This window comes from Macrotis lagotis, chromosome 1 (assembly GCF_037893015.1).
Source record: "Macrotis lagotis isolate mMagLag1 chromosome 1, bilby.v1.9.chrom.fasta, whole genome shotgun sequence".
Classification (NCBI taxonomy): Eukaryota; Metazoa; Chordata; class Mammalia; order Peramelemorphia; family Peramelidae; genus Macrotis; species Macrotis lagotis.
Genome location: NC_133658.1, coordinates 632,669,357 through 632,685,120, shown reverse-complemented (window position 1 = coordinate 632,685,120; position 15,764 = coordinate 632,669,357). Strand labels below are relative to the sequence as shown.

Sequence of the window (15,764 nt, the reverse complement as noted above, 5' to 3'; positions counted from 1 at the left end):
TTAAAAAGCTTTTGCACAGATAAAACCACTGTAACCAAGATCAAAAGAAATATAGTAAATTGGGTAACAATCTTTACAACTAATGCTTCTGACAAAGGACTCATTTCTAAAATATACAGAGAACTGAGTCATATTTTTAAAACAAAAAAACCATTCCCCAGTTGACAAATGGTCAAAGGATATGCAAAGGCAATTTACAGATGAGGAGATCAAAGCAATCCATAGCCATATGAACAAATGCTCTAAATCATTAATTATTAGAACAATGCAAATTAAAGCTTCTCTGAGGTACCACCTCACACCTCTCAGATTGGCCAATATGACCAGAAAGTATAATGATCATTGCTGGAAGGGATATGGGAAATCTGGGACACTATTTCACTGTTGGTGGAGCTGTGAACTCATCCAACCTTTCTGGAGAGCTATTTGGAACTATGCCCAAAGGGCAACAAAAATGTGCATGCCCTTTGACACTAGTGAGTCTATATCCTGAAGGGATGAAGAAAAAGGGTAAAAACATTACTTGTACAAAAATATTTATAGCAGCCCTGTTTGTGGTGGCAAAGAATTGGAAATCAAGTAAATGTCCTTCCAATGGGGAATGTCTTAGCAAACTGTGGTACATGTATGTCATGTAATACTATTAGAAACCAGGAGCAACAGGATTTCAGGGAAGCCTGGAGGGATTTGCATGAACTGATGCTGAGTGAAATGAGCAGAACCAGAAAAACACTGTATACCCTAACAGCAACATGGGACTGATGATCAAACTTGAAGGACTTGCTCCTTCCATCAGTGCTACAATAGGGGGCAATTTTGGTCTGTCTGCAAAGGAGAGTGCCATCTGTATCCAGTTAAGGAGCTGTGGAGTTTGAACAAAGTTCAAGGACTATTCCCTTTAATTTAGAAATAAAAACATATCTTATTGTCTGATCTTGTTACCTCTTAGAATTCTTGTCTCTTCTCTAAGGACATGATTTCTTTGTCATCACACCCAATTTGGATCAAGGTACAACATGGAAACAAAGTAAAGACTGACAGATTGCTTTCTGTGGGAGGGGTGGGGGGAGGGAAGTAAAATTGCGGGGAAAATTGTAAAACTCAAATAATATCTTTAATAAAAATTAATTTAAAAAAACTCAATAATTAATCAGTAAACTAATCTCTCAGTAATCGATAATCTATCTCACAATACTTAGGATTATAAGGAAAACCAATTATGTTGAAACAAATATGCATTTTTCCCATAAAAAAAATTGATCATCTCACAATGTCATTGTTAATGTGTACATTGTTCTCTTTGTTCTGCTCTCTTCTCTCAGCATCAGATTCCATAATTCGTTCCCTGATTATCTGGAGTCTGACCATGTATGGTTTCTTAAAAAAATCCGATATTCCATAGTATTCATGTACCATAACTTGTTTAGGCATTCCCCAGTTGATGGCATCCCCACAATTTCCATTTTTTCCCAGTACAGAACGAGTTACTACAAATATTTTGGAATATATAGGCCTTTCTTCCATTTTTTATAATTACTTCTGGATATAGATGCAGAATTGATATTGCTGGGTCAAAGGTTATGAACAGTTTTATTGCTCTTTGGGCATAGTTCCATATTGCTCTCCAGAATGGTTGGATCCTTTCTTAACTCCACCAGCAATGCTTCAGTGTCCTAATCTTCCCACAATTTCCCCATCATTGATCATTTTCCCTGTTTCTCATTTTGGCCAATCTGAAAGGTGTGAGGTGATGCTTAATTGTTTTAATTTGCATTTCTCTAAACAATAATGATTTGGAACATTTTTATATGATTATATATAGCTTTAATTTATTCATTTGAAAATTATTTGTTCATATCCTTTGACCTTTTATCAATTGGAGAAAGACTGTTACCTTATGAATTTGATGTAATTCTCTGTATCTTTAGAAATGAGAACTTTTTCAGAATTCCTCATTGTAAAGATTATTTCCCAGTTTTCTGCTTTGGTTTTAATTATGCAAAACTGATTTTATTTGTGTAACAATTTTTTAATTTAATATAGTCAAAATCATTCATTTTAAATTTTATAATGTTCTCCAATTACTGTTTGGTGATAAATTTGTCTCCTTTTCATAGATCTGAAAAAAATATTTCTTGATCTATTAATTTAGCTATGGTGTCATCCTTTATGTCTTAATCTAAATCCATTTTTGTCCTTATTTTGGTTTAGGATATGAGATGTGGGTATATCCCAAGTATTTTCCATACTACTTTCTAGTTTTCCCAACAATTTTTGTCTAATAGTGAGTTCTTATCTCAGAAGTTTATGTCTTTGGGTTTGTCCAATAGTAGATTGATGTAGTTAGTCCTTTACTTCAGTTTCCTTTGAACCTATCCCAGTCCACTGATCTATTACTCTATTTCTATTACTCTATATCTATTATTCTAGGCAGTTTTGATGATTGCTGCTTTATAGTATAGTTTTAGATCTAGTAATGCTAAGTCGTCTTCCTTTATATTTTGTTTTCATCAATTCCCTTGCTATTCTTGCTCTTTTGTTGCTTCAGTTGGAATTTTGTTACTATTTTTTCTAGCTCAATAAAGTTGTTATTTGGTAATATGACTGATTATTTTGAGAGAGTTCATAGTAGATCATGTTGAACTTGAAATATCCCTGAATATTTAATTTTGGAAAGGTAGATCAAAATTAGATAATAGAAAGCCTTGAATGTCAAGCTAAAGAGTGTGGATTTTGTGGTTTATGGATGAAGATATACTGAAGATGTCTGAATAAGTCAGTGACATTATAATAGGAATTACTTTTCACATTCTACTCTGGTCGTAGCAGAGAAAGAAATGTGGAAATGCTGGATATAGAAAAACCAGTTAGAATGCTATTGTAACAAATCATGCATGGTCCCACTAAATTCTGTTGAAAATATATTACTCTTGGGGCGGCTAGGTGGCGTAGTGGATAAAGCACTGGCCTTGGAGTCAGGAGTACCTGGGTTCAAATCCAGTCTCAGACACGTAATAATAATAATTGCCTAGTTGTGTGGCCTTGGGCAAGCCACTTAACCCCATTTGCCTTGCAAAATCCTAATATAAATATATATATATATATATATATATATATATGCATATATATATATATATCTTCTTAATAAAAGATAAAGAACTACAGGTGTATGAAAGTCTAGTAACTATTAAGAACAGGCATGGTGGTTTTTTGCAATTTTACTGGCTTTTATTTGTTACAAGGAAGGGTTTAATGTAAGCTTGTATCTTAAGCAATGACTTTTATATGAATAACAAATAAAAAGAATCACCAAAACTTTGTAAGTCATATTGTAATATGGTTGTTCTACTAGCATGGTTGCAGTGGAGAATGAAAAAAGATAGAAGCAATACTGAGGAAGATTCAAGGAAGATACAACATAAATTCAAATGTGTAAGGGAAATAGCACAAATTTTAGTATATGTGTATATCATATATGTGTATATCCAAAAATTATGTAATATGTGTTCAAATTATATTAGCTATGAATTTCTGTCACTAGCCAAGACAAGCATATCAAAATGAAACAAGTAAATCATGTTTCATTATTTCTTGACTATCAAATTAGTTGATAAATCTTAAAACATTCTAAAGTAAGTATTTTATTTTTTTTTGAGATTTAGAGGATGGGATCTGGATCAATGATTTTATTAATATAGAAATATGCAGATTAGTAAAAGATCTACAACTTTACAGTGTTAAGAGTGTAGTCTCTGAACTTCATAATGAGAGGTAAAGTGACTTGTCTGTGGTCTCATGAATAGCATATAGCAGAGGAAGAATTAATATTAATTCAGTGCTTCTTATATCCTTGACAGCCCTCTATCCATTATACCATGATATACTATCATATAAAACAGTAATTGGGGTAGGTGTTGTAGATACCTACAAGAAAGAATGCCTACTGGGGGGAAGCTAGATGATACAATGGATAGAGCATTATCCCTGGAGTCAGGAAGACCTGAGTTCAAATTCAGCCTCAGACACTTTATAATTACCTAGCTGTGTGACCTTGGGCAAAACCTCACTGCCTAGCAAAAAATTAAAAATAAATAAATAAATAAAAAGCTGTTGATAAAGGGAAGAAATGTAGATAGAGGATCTGGATGCCAGAAAATGCCATCACAGGAAGATGCTAAATCCAATTCTTTATTTGTAGAAGTTGAGATAACAATAGAACTCCAATTGGAAATGATATTGATAATATAGAATTATGAATAGGGGCTAGAGAAAAAATGTGGTAATAACTCACAATAGTTGAATCTAACTAGTTGAATTTAAGGTAATGAACTGAGCAGATTGTAAGGAGAAAATAATGAAAAATAAAAGAAATAACCCATTTCAAGGGAGATCTTTATTTCTCAGACTTTTCATTGTCCTTCTAAAGGCAGTCATAAGGTCATAGAAAAATAGAATTAGAGTTTGAAAAAGTGCTAAGAACTGCATCAATCAATTCATATGTATTAAGCACCTAATAAGCACATGTAGTATGCATAAAATCTATAATTAATTTTAATTAATTGGATCTAATAGAACCATAAATTGCTGACCAGGAGGCACAGATCTGACTGATCATGTAGAGAGGAAAACAACAAATGTGGAAAAGACAGTACTGTTTTTCAATGGATATATGTGCTTTCATCACATCACATAGTAATAGATGCAATTGAAAGATAAATTTTTAAAAAATAAGATATTATGCTATATGCTAGGAGCTATCAAAAACACAAAAGCTACTACTAGCTCTTCCCTAATTAGTTTTCCTTATCTTTTTAAAGGGGGGATAGGGGAGAACAGAAATTTATAAAAGTATGCTGTTCTCCCCCATCCCCCCTTTAAAAAGATAAGGAAAACTAATTAGGGAAGAGCTAGCATACAGGATACTTTCTTTTTTTTTTTGTTTGTTTGTTTCCTTTTTAATAAGCTAGATTAGACAGTTTATATCAGTTTATATATATATATATACAGTTAAAATCTTTACCTAATGTTAGGCAAATAATATTACATTTCACCAACCTTTGTTGTTATGAATAGCATAATTAAAATTGCACTAAGGAACATACAGAAACATTAGTACTCCAACAAACTCTATTGCTCTACAATTGATGTTTAAGTTACAGAATAAATCATTTATATTCTTTTTAAATATAAAAGTTATTGCTATTTACACTGACCTACAATGTTATTCATAAGGTGTACAATGCATTCATCTCCTGTAATCCAAGGACGTTTTCCTACTTCATGACCGTAACTTCCCCTGAAATGGAAAAGATATATATAAAAACACCTGAGCTCTTTGTTTTGGGAAATATTTCAAGCATCAGAAATTGACAGATTTCCAAACTAGTCTTTACACTTCTTTGTAATTATGAAAAAAATATCCTTAAGCAACAACGCTTCAAAATTCTTCAAATGTGTTTATTGTCACATTAGCTGGTTATTTCTTCATTGGGAAAATAAAATTGATTTACCTTTTTCATTATTCATACTTTGATTTATTTTTTGTCTAAGAACTAAAAGCCCAAACTAAAGTTAAAAATGTAATAAAACCTCTGCAAATTGAATGGTTTTCAGAATGATCCTGAATATGATAGAGCCCCGCTGGACTTTATTTAGTTGGAGGGTAGGGTTGGTTTATATTTTGAATTTAGGAAAATCCCTTTGGCTGAATGAGGATGAGTTGGAGTAAGGAAAATCTTAAGGAGGCAAACAGATATTCCAGCAGCTTTTTGTAAATAGTCTAGGTATAAAAATTGAGGACCTAAGCAGGGTGGTGACAATGACAGAGGAATAGGGTTATATTTGAAAGATGTAGCAAAGGAGAAATAGTTAAGTTTTGGAAACACATGGATTTTGGAGCAGGGTAGGGGACTTTATGGAGAAGGCAAGGACAATATTTGGGTTATGAAATTGGGTGTGGAGGGAACTGTGAAGATGGTGGTACCTTCACAGTAATTAGGAAATTTGAAAAAGGAGATGGTTTAGTGGGAAGGATACTAAGTTCAGTTTTGAACATGTTTAATTTAAGATGTCTGACAAAAAGGTGAAGATATGAGATGGGAGGTCATCAAAAAGGTTAAGACAGCATAGAAAGTAATTTGGTTGGAGAAATTAGTTGTTTGGGCAATTGTGAAAGAGAGAGAGAGAGAGAGAGAGAGAGAGAGAGAAAGTTTACTATGGAATAGAGAAATATATAACAAATGCATTGAGGATTTTAATTGGGTGGTAAATCTAGCATGGATCTCAAAAGAAGAGAGGTTACTGAGTAATGGATATAATAGGGGAGAACCTGGAAGTATTAATGGAGAATAAGCAATATTTTAATTTGCCTATGTCAAACCAGCAAACTGAGGAGAATGAGTAAATATGAAGTCAGTACTGAAAAGGTTGGTCAAGGAGGTTGGCAAATATCAGATTAAAAACATTTTGACTTTTTTAAAAAAGTATTTGCAAAGCAAATGGAGTTAAGCGGCTTGCCCAAGGCCACAAGTAGGTAATTATTAAGTACTTGAGGCCAGATTTGAACTCAGGTACTCCTAACTCCAGGGTCAGTGCTCTAGTCATTGTGCCACCTAGCTTCCTGTAACATTTTAACTTTTAATGGATATATATATATATATGTAAAACAATGAATATATACCTGTCTTCTCTTGCTGTTTTGGTTACTACCAACATTTACTTAAATATTGAACATTGACTAATTCAATTCAAATTATAAAACATTTATTGAGGACTTAGAATGAATCTGTCCTAGGTACTTTAAAAAAATACAGTGTTGAGTATTACCTTGTCATCAAAGAGTATATAATCTCACAAATTTAAATCACTTTTTACTTACAAGCTGGAATATATTTTATTGTTGTATAAATTCAAAATAGAAGTTAAAATAACTCCCATTTCTATTATTCTCTTTTAATTGCCCTTTAAGCTTTTTCATACCACTAATTAATGTTTTTACTGGAATTTTATTTTACAATACCATTAACTTTCTCAGGATAAATTGAAGATCAAGAATTCATAGTCTAATGGCAATGTTCACATAGTCAAACAAATATAAAATTTCACATATTATTAACAAAAAATATAAATTGCAAAATCATAGAACTCAAAAATTAAAGGAATTTAAAAGACCATATTATTAGTTTTTAAGTTTAGGAGTTATAGAGTTATTCCCATTCAACTTATGGTATAGCAAGTCAGGGAAGCTGATTAATTTGATTTAAGTTAAGAGCTAATAAATGATAAATATATACTGTAACTAAGGACACCTACTTCTGAAGGCAGTATTCGTTTTTTTTAGGGTTTTTTTTTTTGCAAGGCTAATGGGGTTAAGTGGCTTGCCCAAGTCCACACAGATAGGAAATTTATTAAGTGTCTGAGATCAGATTTGAACTCAGGTACTCCTGACTCTAGGGCCAGTGCTCTATCCACCACCTAGCTGCCCCTGAAGTCAGTATTTTTAAGGAATATTTGTATTTGTGCATTTGTCCTCTTAGGAGGAGGCATGATGCAATGGAATGAAAAACATACCATATTTGGAATGAAAGAATCTGAGTTCAAATCTAACCTCTGCCATTTATTTATCTATGTGAATTTGACTAAATCACTTAATCTCTCTCAGCTCCTAAATTTTCATCTCATTATTTATTTATTGTTTTATTATTTTTTGCAAGGCAATGGCGTTAAATGACTTGCCCAAGGTCACACAGCTAGGTAATTAAGTGTCTGAGGTCAGATTTGAACTCAGGTACTCCCGACTTCATGGCTGGTGCTCCATCCACTGTACCACTTAACTGCCCCCTAAATTCTCATTTCAAAAATGAAAAGATGACCTAAATTATCTTAAGAGTCCTTCTATATCTAAATATATGATTGTATGAATTTATTGATTTCTTGGGAGACAATGAGAATCAATACTTCATCTAAAGAATGTTTTATAAATTGCCACTCTCACTTGAAAAAGAGTGATGGGTAAATTTACATTATAGTATTCTTCCAAACTTAACCCTGATGTTATAACTACAAAACAACAAATCAATACACCAATCAATATTTAGTTCCAGTTTTATGTTAGATGTGATAAATAAATGCTGGAGAACACAAAGATATATATGTATATATGTATAGATATATATAGATATAGATATAGATATAGATATAGATATAGATATAGATATAGTCCCTGCAATTTGGGGCTATTTATGATGGAGAATATCATCTGTATCCAGAGAAAGAATTGTGGAGTTTGAACAAACACCAAAGACTATTACCTTCAATTTAAGGGGAAAAAAACCATCTTATTATGTAATTTTGCTGTCTCTTATAATTTATTTTTCTTCCTTAAGGATATGATTTCTCTCTCATCACATTCAACTTAGATCAATGTATACCATGGAAATAATGTAAAGGGAGGTGGGGGGAGGGAAGCAAGAATAGGGGAAGAATTGTAAAATTCAAAATAAATGAAATTCTTCTTTCAAAAAATAAAAAATAAAGATATACTCCCTGACATTAAAGAGAAATTGCTATTAAAATGGACTTGACATACTCCCATAAAATGATAACTAACAATATCAAGGTGGTTTATAGTAGTCTATAACTCAGTTATAAGTGTTAAATTTTCTAAAGTTTAGAGCAATACTTTTGATTATCAGAGGAAACAATTTTCTAAGGAAACAGTCAATAATGCTTGATCAGCTACTATTAGTAGAAAGATTCTCCATGAACATTTTCCAAATCTAAACTGGGAAAAAAACTCTACCTGTGACTATTCTCAAATTAAATAATAGAACAATATCAATCAATAAGAACTTAATAAGTGATTATTATGTGTCAGAAACTATGTAAGTCATTAATTATAATTTTAAAGTGAGATCTGTGAGTTCAGTGAAAGACTCTGAAGAAAATTAAAGCTGTTTAAGTTAAGCCTACATCATTGTTGATTAAGCAGTGTATGACACTGGAAAATCATTATTTTTAAATTTGGGTGTCAAATATTTGAATTATTTTACCCCACCTCCCAACTTAGTTCAAAATGTTTGTTTCTGTCAGTTAAGTGTGGGGATAGGAGTTTTCCAAAAGTTTCCTAATTAACTCTCCCAAGAAAAGGGGGTCAAACAGTACAAATAGTAAAGTACAATAATAAAATTTAAAAACATGTGTTCCATATAGATCTGTCTAGTCTTAATCTTACTTCCCTCATTACTTGCTAAAAGTCAATGTTTGAAAAGGAATTTAGAATTTTATAGAAATAGTTCTTCTATTTCTGAATTTTACATTTTTTAACTTCACTATTTTCTTAGAATGAATGGAAGGCTGATATCTTCCTTCATCAATATGTCGTATGTAATATCATGTTAAAAGTAACAACCAAATTATACATCAATGTGTCAAAGTATATAAAAATCCAAATTAATACAAAAACTGACTTAAATAAAATACAAACTAGTTTTTGAAGGACAAAATAATACTCAGAACTAATGAGGAAGTAAAGGGTGGTTATAAGTTATTATTATTCATATTATTATTATTATTAGATTGCCTTCAGCTTGCCTATTCCTAGACTTCCAATATAAATGCTAAAGACAAAAATCTTTATCGTTAAATGGTAGTTAAAGGCATGTACTTGGATCTTTTTAATTTTAATCACATAGAACTCTATAGCCTTTCCTGATAGCACAATATATCTTATTACATTTAGGTAGTAAAATTCTATGCTCTGCCTCAGAGAATTTATATCACGGAATATTATGCTACCTTACTCCTAACTCTGGTAGATGTTGGTGGTAATAATCTTTAAGGATACATTTCTGAATTCAATGCTCTTGGTATTCTCTAACCCATGCCTCCCATATCATATACAATGTCTACTACCTCATTTTGTCAGACTGGTAGCCTTCAGTAGTAAAATGAATTTAGCTAAACCAATAAACCACTACATGACATGATCCATCATTAGGAAAAGTTGATGTAGATTAAACTGCAGTTGGAAGCATGTGCATTAGACTTGAGAAAGTGCATTACTATCACTCAAAAAATATTTAAATAATTTCAGCATAAGAATCGCCTCTTTACAAATATTCTGAAGGAAAAGATGGCATGAAAGATAGCTAACTCATTATAATAGCACATACCAGGAAAATTAAATCACATCAGCTCTGTGTTTTCAGAGCTGTCTGAAGAGCAATGTTTGTCTCTGTCAATGGAGTGACTATGAAATCAAATTATAAAGCAAATATAATCATGGGTCCTCAAAGAACCTGGATAATTTTTCAAATCTATTTATCCTCTTTTCTCATAGCTTGGTTAATGCCAAAACTATCCTAGAAAAATAAAACTCTATCCTATTTTAAATGATCTGACAATATTTTATAATTTCATTTAATAATACATTGTTCAACTAGTAAATGAAACAATTGAAGGAAATATCCTTATGTCAATAAGAATTCTTATGTCTTTTTATATACTTTTTTTTAACATGAAAGAAATACTAAGTTTGGATTTGACAGTGGCAATCATACAGGAATAGAATTCTCATTGTGTCATGCATCAATAGAAATATTGAAAATGTCCATGCATTCTGGAACTATATTTCTACTTTTATAAGACCTTTACAGTATCATTCTTTTCATATGTTAGACTCTCCATTCAATACAATCTGTATTAAGTATGAGGAATTATTGCCTAGTGAATTTCTCATAGGAGGGACTTAATTGATGTCCATTGAAGGAATGAATAAGCACATTGATAGACTTGATATTTTACATACAATTGATTTAGGAACCATATGTTCAATTGCTGAAAAGTTTTGGAGAGTTATTTATATGTTATTTATCTAGATCAGGGCTATCCAACCTTTTAAAAGTTTTTATTGAAACAATAGATGTTATATTTTGATTTGTCATTTTACTGAGAGCACTGTGGTAGCTTAGTTTCATTTACTACTAAAACATTTAGTGAACCCACAGGTGGCTGCATAAAATCACCCAGCTAGCTGCATTTTGGACTGATCTATCTAATGAGGCCTCAGCTTATAAAGTATAGACATTTTTTTGCTAGAATCTATAAGTACCTTTCTCCCATAGCCCTTTTTCCTCTAAATGTATCCATAACCTATACCCTGCCTCCCCAAAATCTCTGTAGGTTGATTGTTTACCTCATCAAACAAACCCTCATTGGATTTTTGTTTTAGCATCAGGCACTACCATTTTCTCATTATTCAATTATAAGATGGGAAGAGAATCATAGGAATGTAAAAGATTTTTTATATTTCCAAATATCGAGACTTGTAATTTATTTTGCAACATAAATTTTAAAAATTAAAATGCCCCTAATAAATTATATAAGCCATAAAATGTTGAAATTGAAACTCAGAAATAGCGATAACCATCGCACATTTATCTTTGTTTCTCAAGAAGTCCTCTTTTCAAACCTTTGTCATTTCGATTATTTAGGATGACAATTGTATTTGTGACCTGCAAAATTTGTAAAATTGTATTGGCTTTATTACATTTTGCACATGCAAAATACAAGTCATCTTAGATGACAATTGGTTAAAAAATTGATTAAAAATTGACTAGCTCTGTGAATGAATAAGATGCTCTATATGCTTACAACAATCCTAGGCAACTGTAAAATAAATACAATAGTGAATCTGTTGAACCAATTAAATGTGGTGTATTCTGTTTTATGGATCATGGATGACTATGATCAAAGGTTCAATTTCCATTTTTCTAAAGAGTTTGCAGTTGTCTTTGACTACCATTTTTTTTATACAAAAGTACTCTTTAGGCAGTTGAAGCATTTGAAAGCATTAAATACATCAATATCCCTTTCTAATTAATTATTCCTATGCATGTTAAGAAAAGAAGAGGGAGAATAAATTCCCTATTGTAACAAAGAAAAAGTCAAAGCAAGAGGTGACCAGTTATAAGAAAGTACTTTGACTGATAGGTGCTTTCTCTCCGTATCACTGAAACAGCGTTAAATATGATGTAACTTTAACCTCCTAAAAGAAGTAAACCATTTACTTGATAAAGTAAGTTAATCATAAGGAAATAGATAGGGTTGCAATTTTTTTTAAGTGACTAGGGGGGAAAATGCAGTGCTGAACTGAACGAATAACCAAAAGTCAAGTGTACTTTATAAAGTTCAAATTCTTTCAACCTAATTCCCTGCTCCTTCAAACAAATGAGGTCAGAAAAGAATATTAACTATTTTTTTACAAACTCTGACTTTCACACTTTAAACAAAAAAGAAACCTAGCTCAGAATGCTTTTCAATGTAGTGATACCTTTAGAGTGTGAAAAAGGATCACAGTCTTACAAGTGACAAAACTATCTTGGGTTTTACAAATTAGTCAAACCTCTCCCCTCACTGCATTAAGTACTTAGGTGTGAACCACAAAGGCTAAGTTTAGTTGTATTACAGCCCAACTGGGAATAATTAGATCTGTTACTACACTTCTTATTACTATAGTCAGCTCAAGCTTTAGAATGTCAGCTTTAAATTCTCGATTATGAACAGAAAAAGATTTTCCAGTATGGTAGGAGTAAAAAGGAGAGTTAAGGGAAGAAAGAATCAATTAGGAAACATTCAGAACATCTGGTTCAGCAACAAAGATCAGTTCTGAAAAGGGTCAAAGCTCCAGAAGGTTTATACCTGTGTCTTTTTTCTTGCCCCTTTTCCTCTTTTGCTAACTAAACTGTATAAGAAAGAACTGTGTATAACTGTGATCTTGGAGTCACAATAAGTTCTATCAGCTTTCCATTGATTATTTAACTTAAACACACATCATCTCAATCTCTCTGGATCTCAACTTCTTCCTCTAGAAAGAGAGGATTTGATTAGATTATTTATGTCAAACTCTAGGTGAAACAAAACTGTCTGCAATTGACTTAGAAAAATTATGAATTAATATTATTTTCTTTATGTTATAATTTTATTTATTTTGCTAAACACTTCCTATTTACATTTTAATCTGCACTCTGGAGATTTTACAAGCTCTATTTTGATGTCTTTGGACTCAGGGACATTTAAGGCCTTTCTAGCTCCAGATCTTATAATTCTGTGAGTGAAAAGGGAGAAATCACATGAACATAAGATGTATATATATATATATATATATATATATATATATGCGCAAAGGGGAAAATAGGTCAAACCACAAGAGAAAAAGTAGAGGGGAAGAATCAGGAAACAGTATCCAGCAAGTTTTTCTAACTGGAAGTTAAATGCAAATTCTTTTAGGTGTAATTTAACAGATTTATTCATTCCTCAAATCTGTAACTTGAAACTAGAAGAATTATATATTGATGTATTTATAGTATTCTATGTATAAGTATAGAATGGATTACTAAGATATAGTGTGATATCACCAGCACTAGTGATAAAAACAAATCAGAACATTTACAAAGGTTGATCTGAATTCTTAAATTCAGAAACTTGGATTAAATTATCTTCTTTTAGCATCTTTCTCTTATCGCTCACATTGTCACTAAAATTAAAGGAAAGGATTAAATACTTCAAGCTCCTAATACTTCAAGCTCCTATCCAGATATAAAATGTGTGAGTTCTATAAATCTAATCATATAGTAGGATCACATAAACGTGTATGGTTTTAGTTTCAAGATCTTTTATGAAACTTTAAATAGTAGCTTTAAAAAAATTACTCACATTTTGGCCCACTTTTCCAATTCTTCTTCTATGTATGTTTTAATCTTTCTTGGTTGAAGACCTAGAGAATTTCCTAACAAGTAGATGGAATTTTCATCTTTATTTACTAAAGACAGATCAACTGAAAGAGAAATGAAAGTTGCTTACTTGAAAAATAAGGGGGGGCAAGGTAATATTTCTATTTTATATTTTGGCTGAAACAGTACAAACATAATCATATGAGCAGAGAAAGAAAAATTAAATAAATACCTTACTACTGTGCCCCCCAGTTAATTCATTATATGAATATATTTATAGTTATATTTATATTTTAAAATATTATATAGACATTAATGACATTTGTTGAGAAGTCTTACATAAAAAAATTTTTAAGCAAAATATCTTAAGCTGTAGAAGAAATATTTAAATATAACTTTCACAAACACATCATTTCCTTTTTATCTTAAACCTATAAATTTTGGTGTCTAATGCTTTGAACTACCACCTACAATATTTGACTATAAAGTCAATGAGTCCTGAGTTTGAGTCCTGCCTCAAGAATTTGATGGGCAAGTCATTTAATCCCTCTGATCCTCAGTTTCCTTGTTATGAGAATCATTGAGATGAATGCAAAATACTTTGAAAATCTCAAGTGTTAATCAATGTTTGTTATTAGTAATTTATAGTAAAAATATTTGTAATAATTTCATCTCGTCTCAAAGATGAGAGCATTTTGTTCATCTTATTTTATCTTATCTTTATCTTATTATTTTTTAACTTCTCTTTATTATTATTAACATGACAAAGGGTGAAATTGTCAAAAAGGTAACAAAATATTTGTTAGATAATACATATTTCTATATAGGTATAAATTGGCTTTTTGTTTGTCCTTCATTTTTGAAGACTATGACATCAGGGAGTTGATGCCATGACAAGCACAGGAATTGGATTTGAGTGAGGGGTTGCTGTGCTAAATCACCATTCTCACTTTCTCCTCCAGAACCATCTGGAGGAGCCATCTGGGTCCAATGGTCAGATATGAATCAGGATGACTGGAGATGCCTCTGGATGTGAGGCAATCAGGGTTAAGTGACTTGCCCATGGTCATATATCTAGTAAGAGCCAAGAATCTGAGACTGGATTAGAACTCTGTCCTCCTGACTACAAGGCCAGTGCTCTATCTTCTGTGTCACCTAGCTGCCCTATAAATAGCTATAGGTTTAGCTCTCTCTCTCTCTCTCTCTCTCTCTCTCTCTCTCTCTGTCTCTCTCTCTCTCTCTCTCTCTCTCTCTGTATATATATATATATATATATATAATATATATCTATTTCTATTTCTCTTGGATAAAATTAGAGTCAAAGACACAGAATCTAATTTTCTTAATCCTATCACTCTCTACCATTCAAAAAAAAAGGGTAACTATTTCATTTTTATCTTTCCATGCTCAAGATCTAGTACTTTCTGGTACATCTAGGCATTTAAATGATGCCTAATGATTGAAAATGTCTACAAAAAAGCAAGTGTGTTTAATCATAGAGTAGAAGTATATAACTGCAGGTTAGAAGGAAACATAGATAATTATAAAAACTTAGGCTAGATTGTTTAAAATAGCTTTTATTAATTAATTAACTTTTCTGCAGAAAAGGACTGTATCCCCTAGTGAGAAAGACCCCAAATTGCAAACAATGTCTAGTCAGAGAAAAATTTGGAAGATTTTCTCCTTCCCCCTCAGTAAATTATTGGTCTGAATCATCAGTTACAATATCATCAATAAGCCTACTCCATACCACTCTCTAATGTATTTTCCCTGCCCTGGTCATTGTACTGATGAGCACAGGGCAAGTGTATAGTAATATGTAAGGGCAAGTTTATAGTAATATGTAAGGATCTCACTAAGTAGATTCACTTGCAGAGGGCAGGTTGACCCTAGGTCAATATTCCTCTAGTTGGAACTAGTTTTTTACTTCCCCCCTGGGTAAGGAGGCCTAATGTGGGTTGAGGGGACCTCATTCAGCTCAGTGATTGGTTGGGGTCAATTCTTTTTTCTCTCTCCTTTTGTCTTTCATAACTG

General features: G+C 31.9%; 1 protein-coding gene across 7 annotated transcripts in view; it reads right to left on the bottom strand.

Moving 5' to 3' along the window:
- KYNU (kynureninase) overlaps window positions 1-15,764 on the bottom strand; it is a 179,242-nt gene that overhangs the window by 124,059 nt on the left and 39,419 nt on the right. For 5 of the 7 annotated variants that reach the window (XM_074215085.1, XM_074215083.1, XM_074215087.1 and 2 more), the window contains exons 3-4: window positions 13,714-13,834; window positions 5,214-5,296 (exon numbers count right to left, since the gene is read on the bottom strand). The exons of 1 other annotated variant lie outside the window; for it this stretch is intronic. In XM_074215085.1, coding sequence (XP_074071186.1) covers window positions 5,214-5,296; window positions 13,714-13,834 — 204 coding nt within the window. The remainder of the gene's footprint in view (window positions 1-5,213; window positions 5,297-13,713; window positions 13,835-15,764) is intronic. One more of the 7 variants, XM_074215086.1, reaches the window with a different exon arrangement.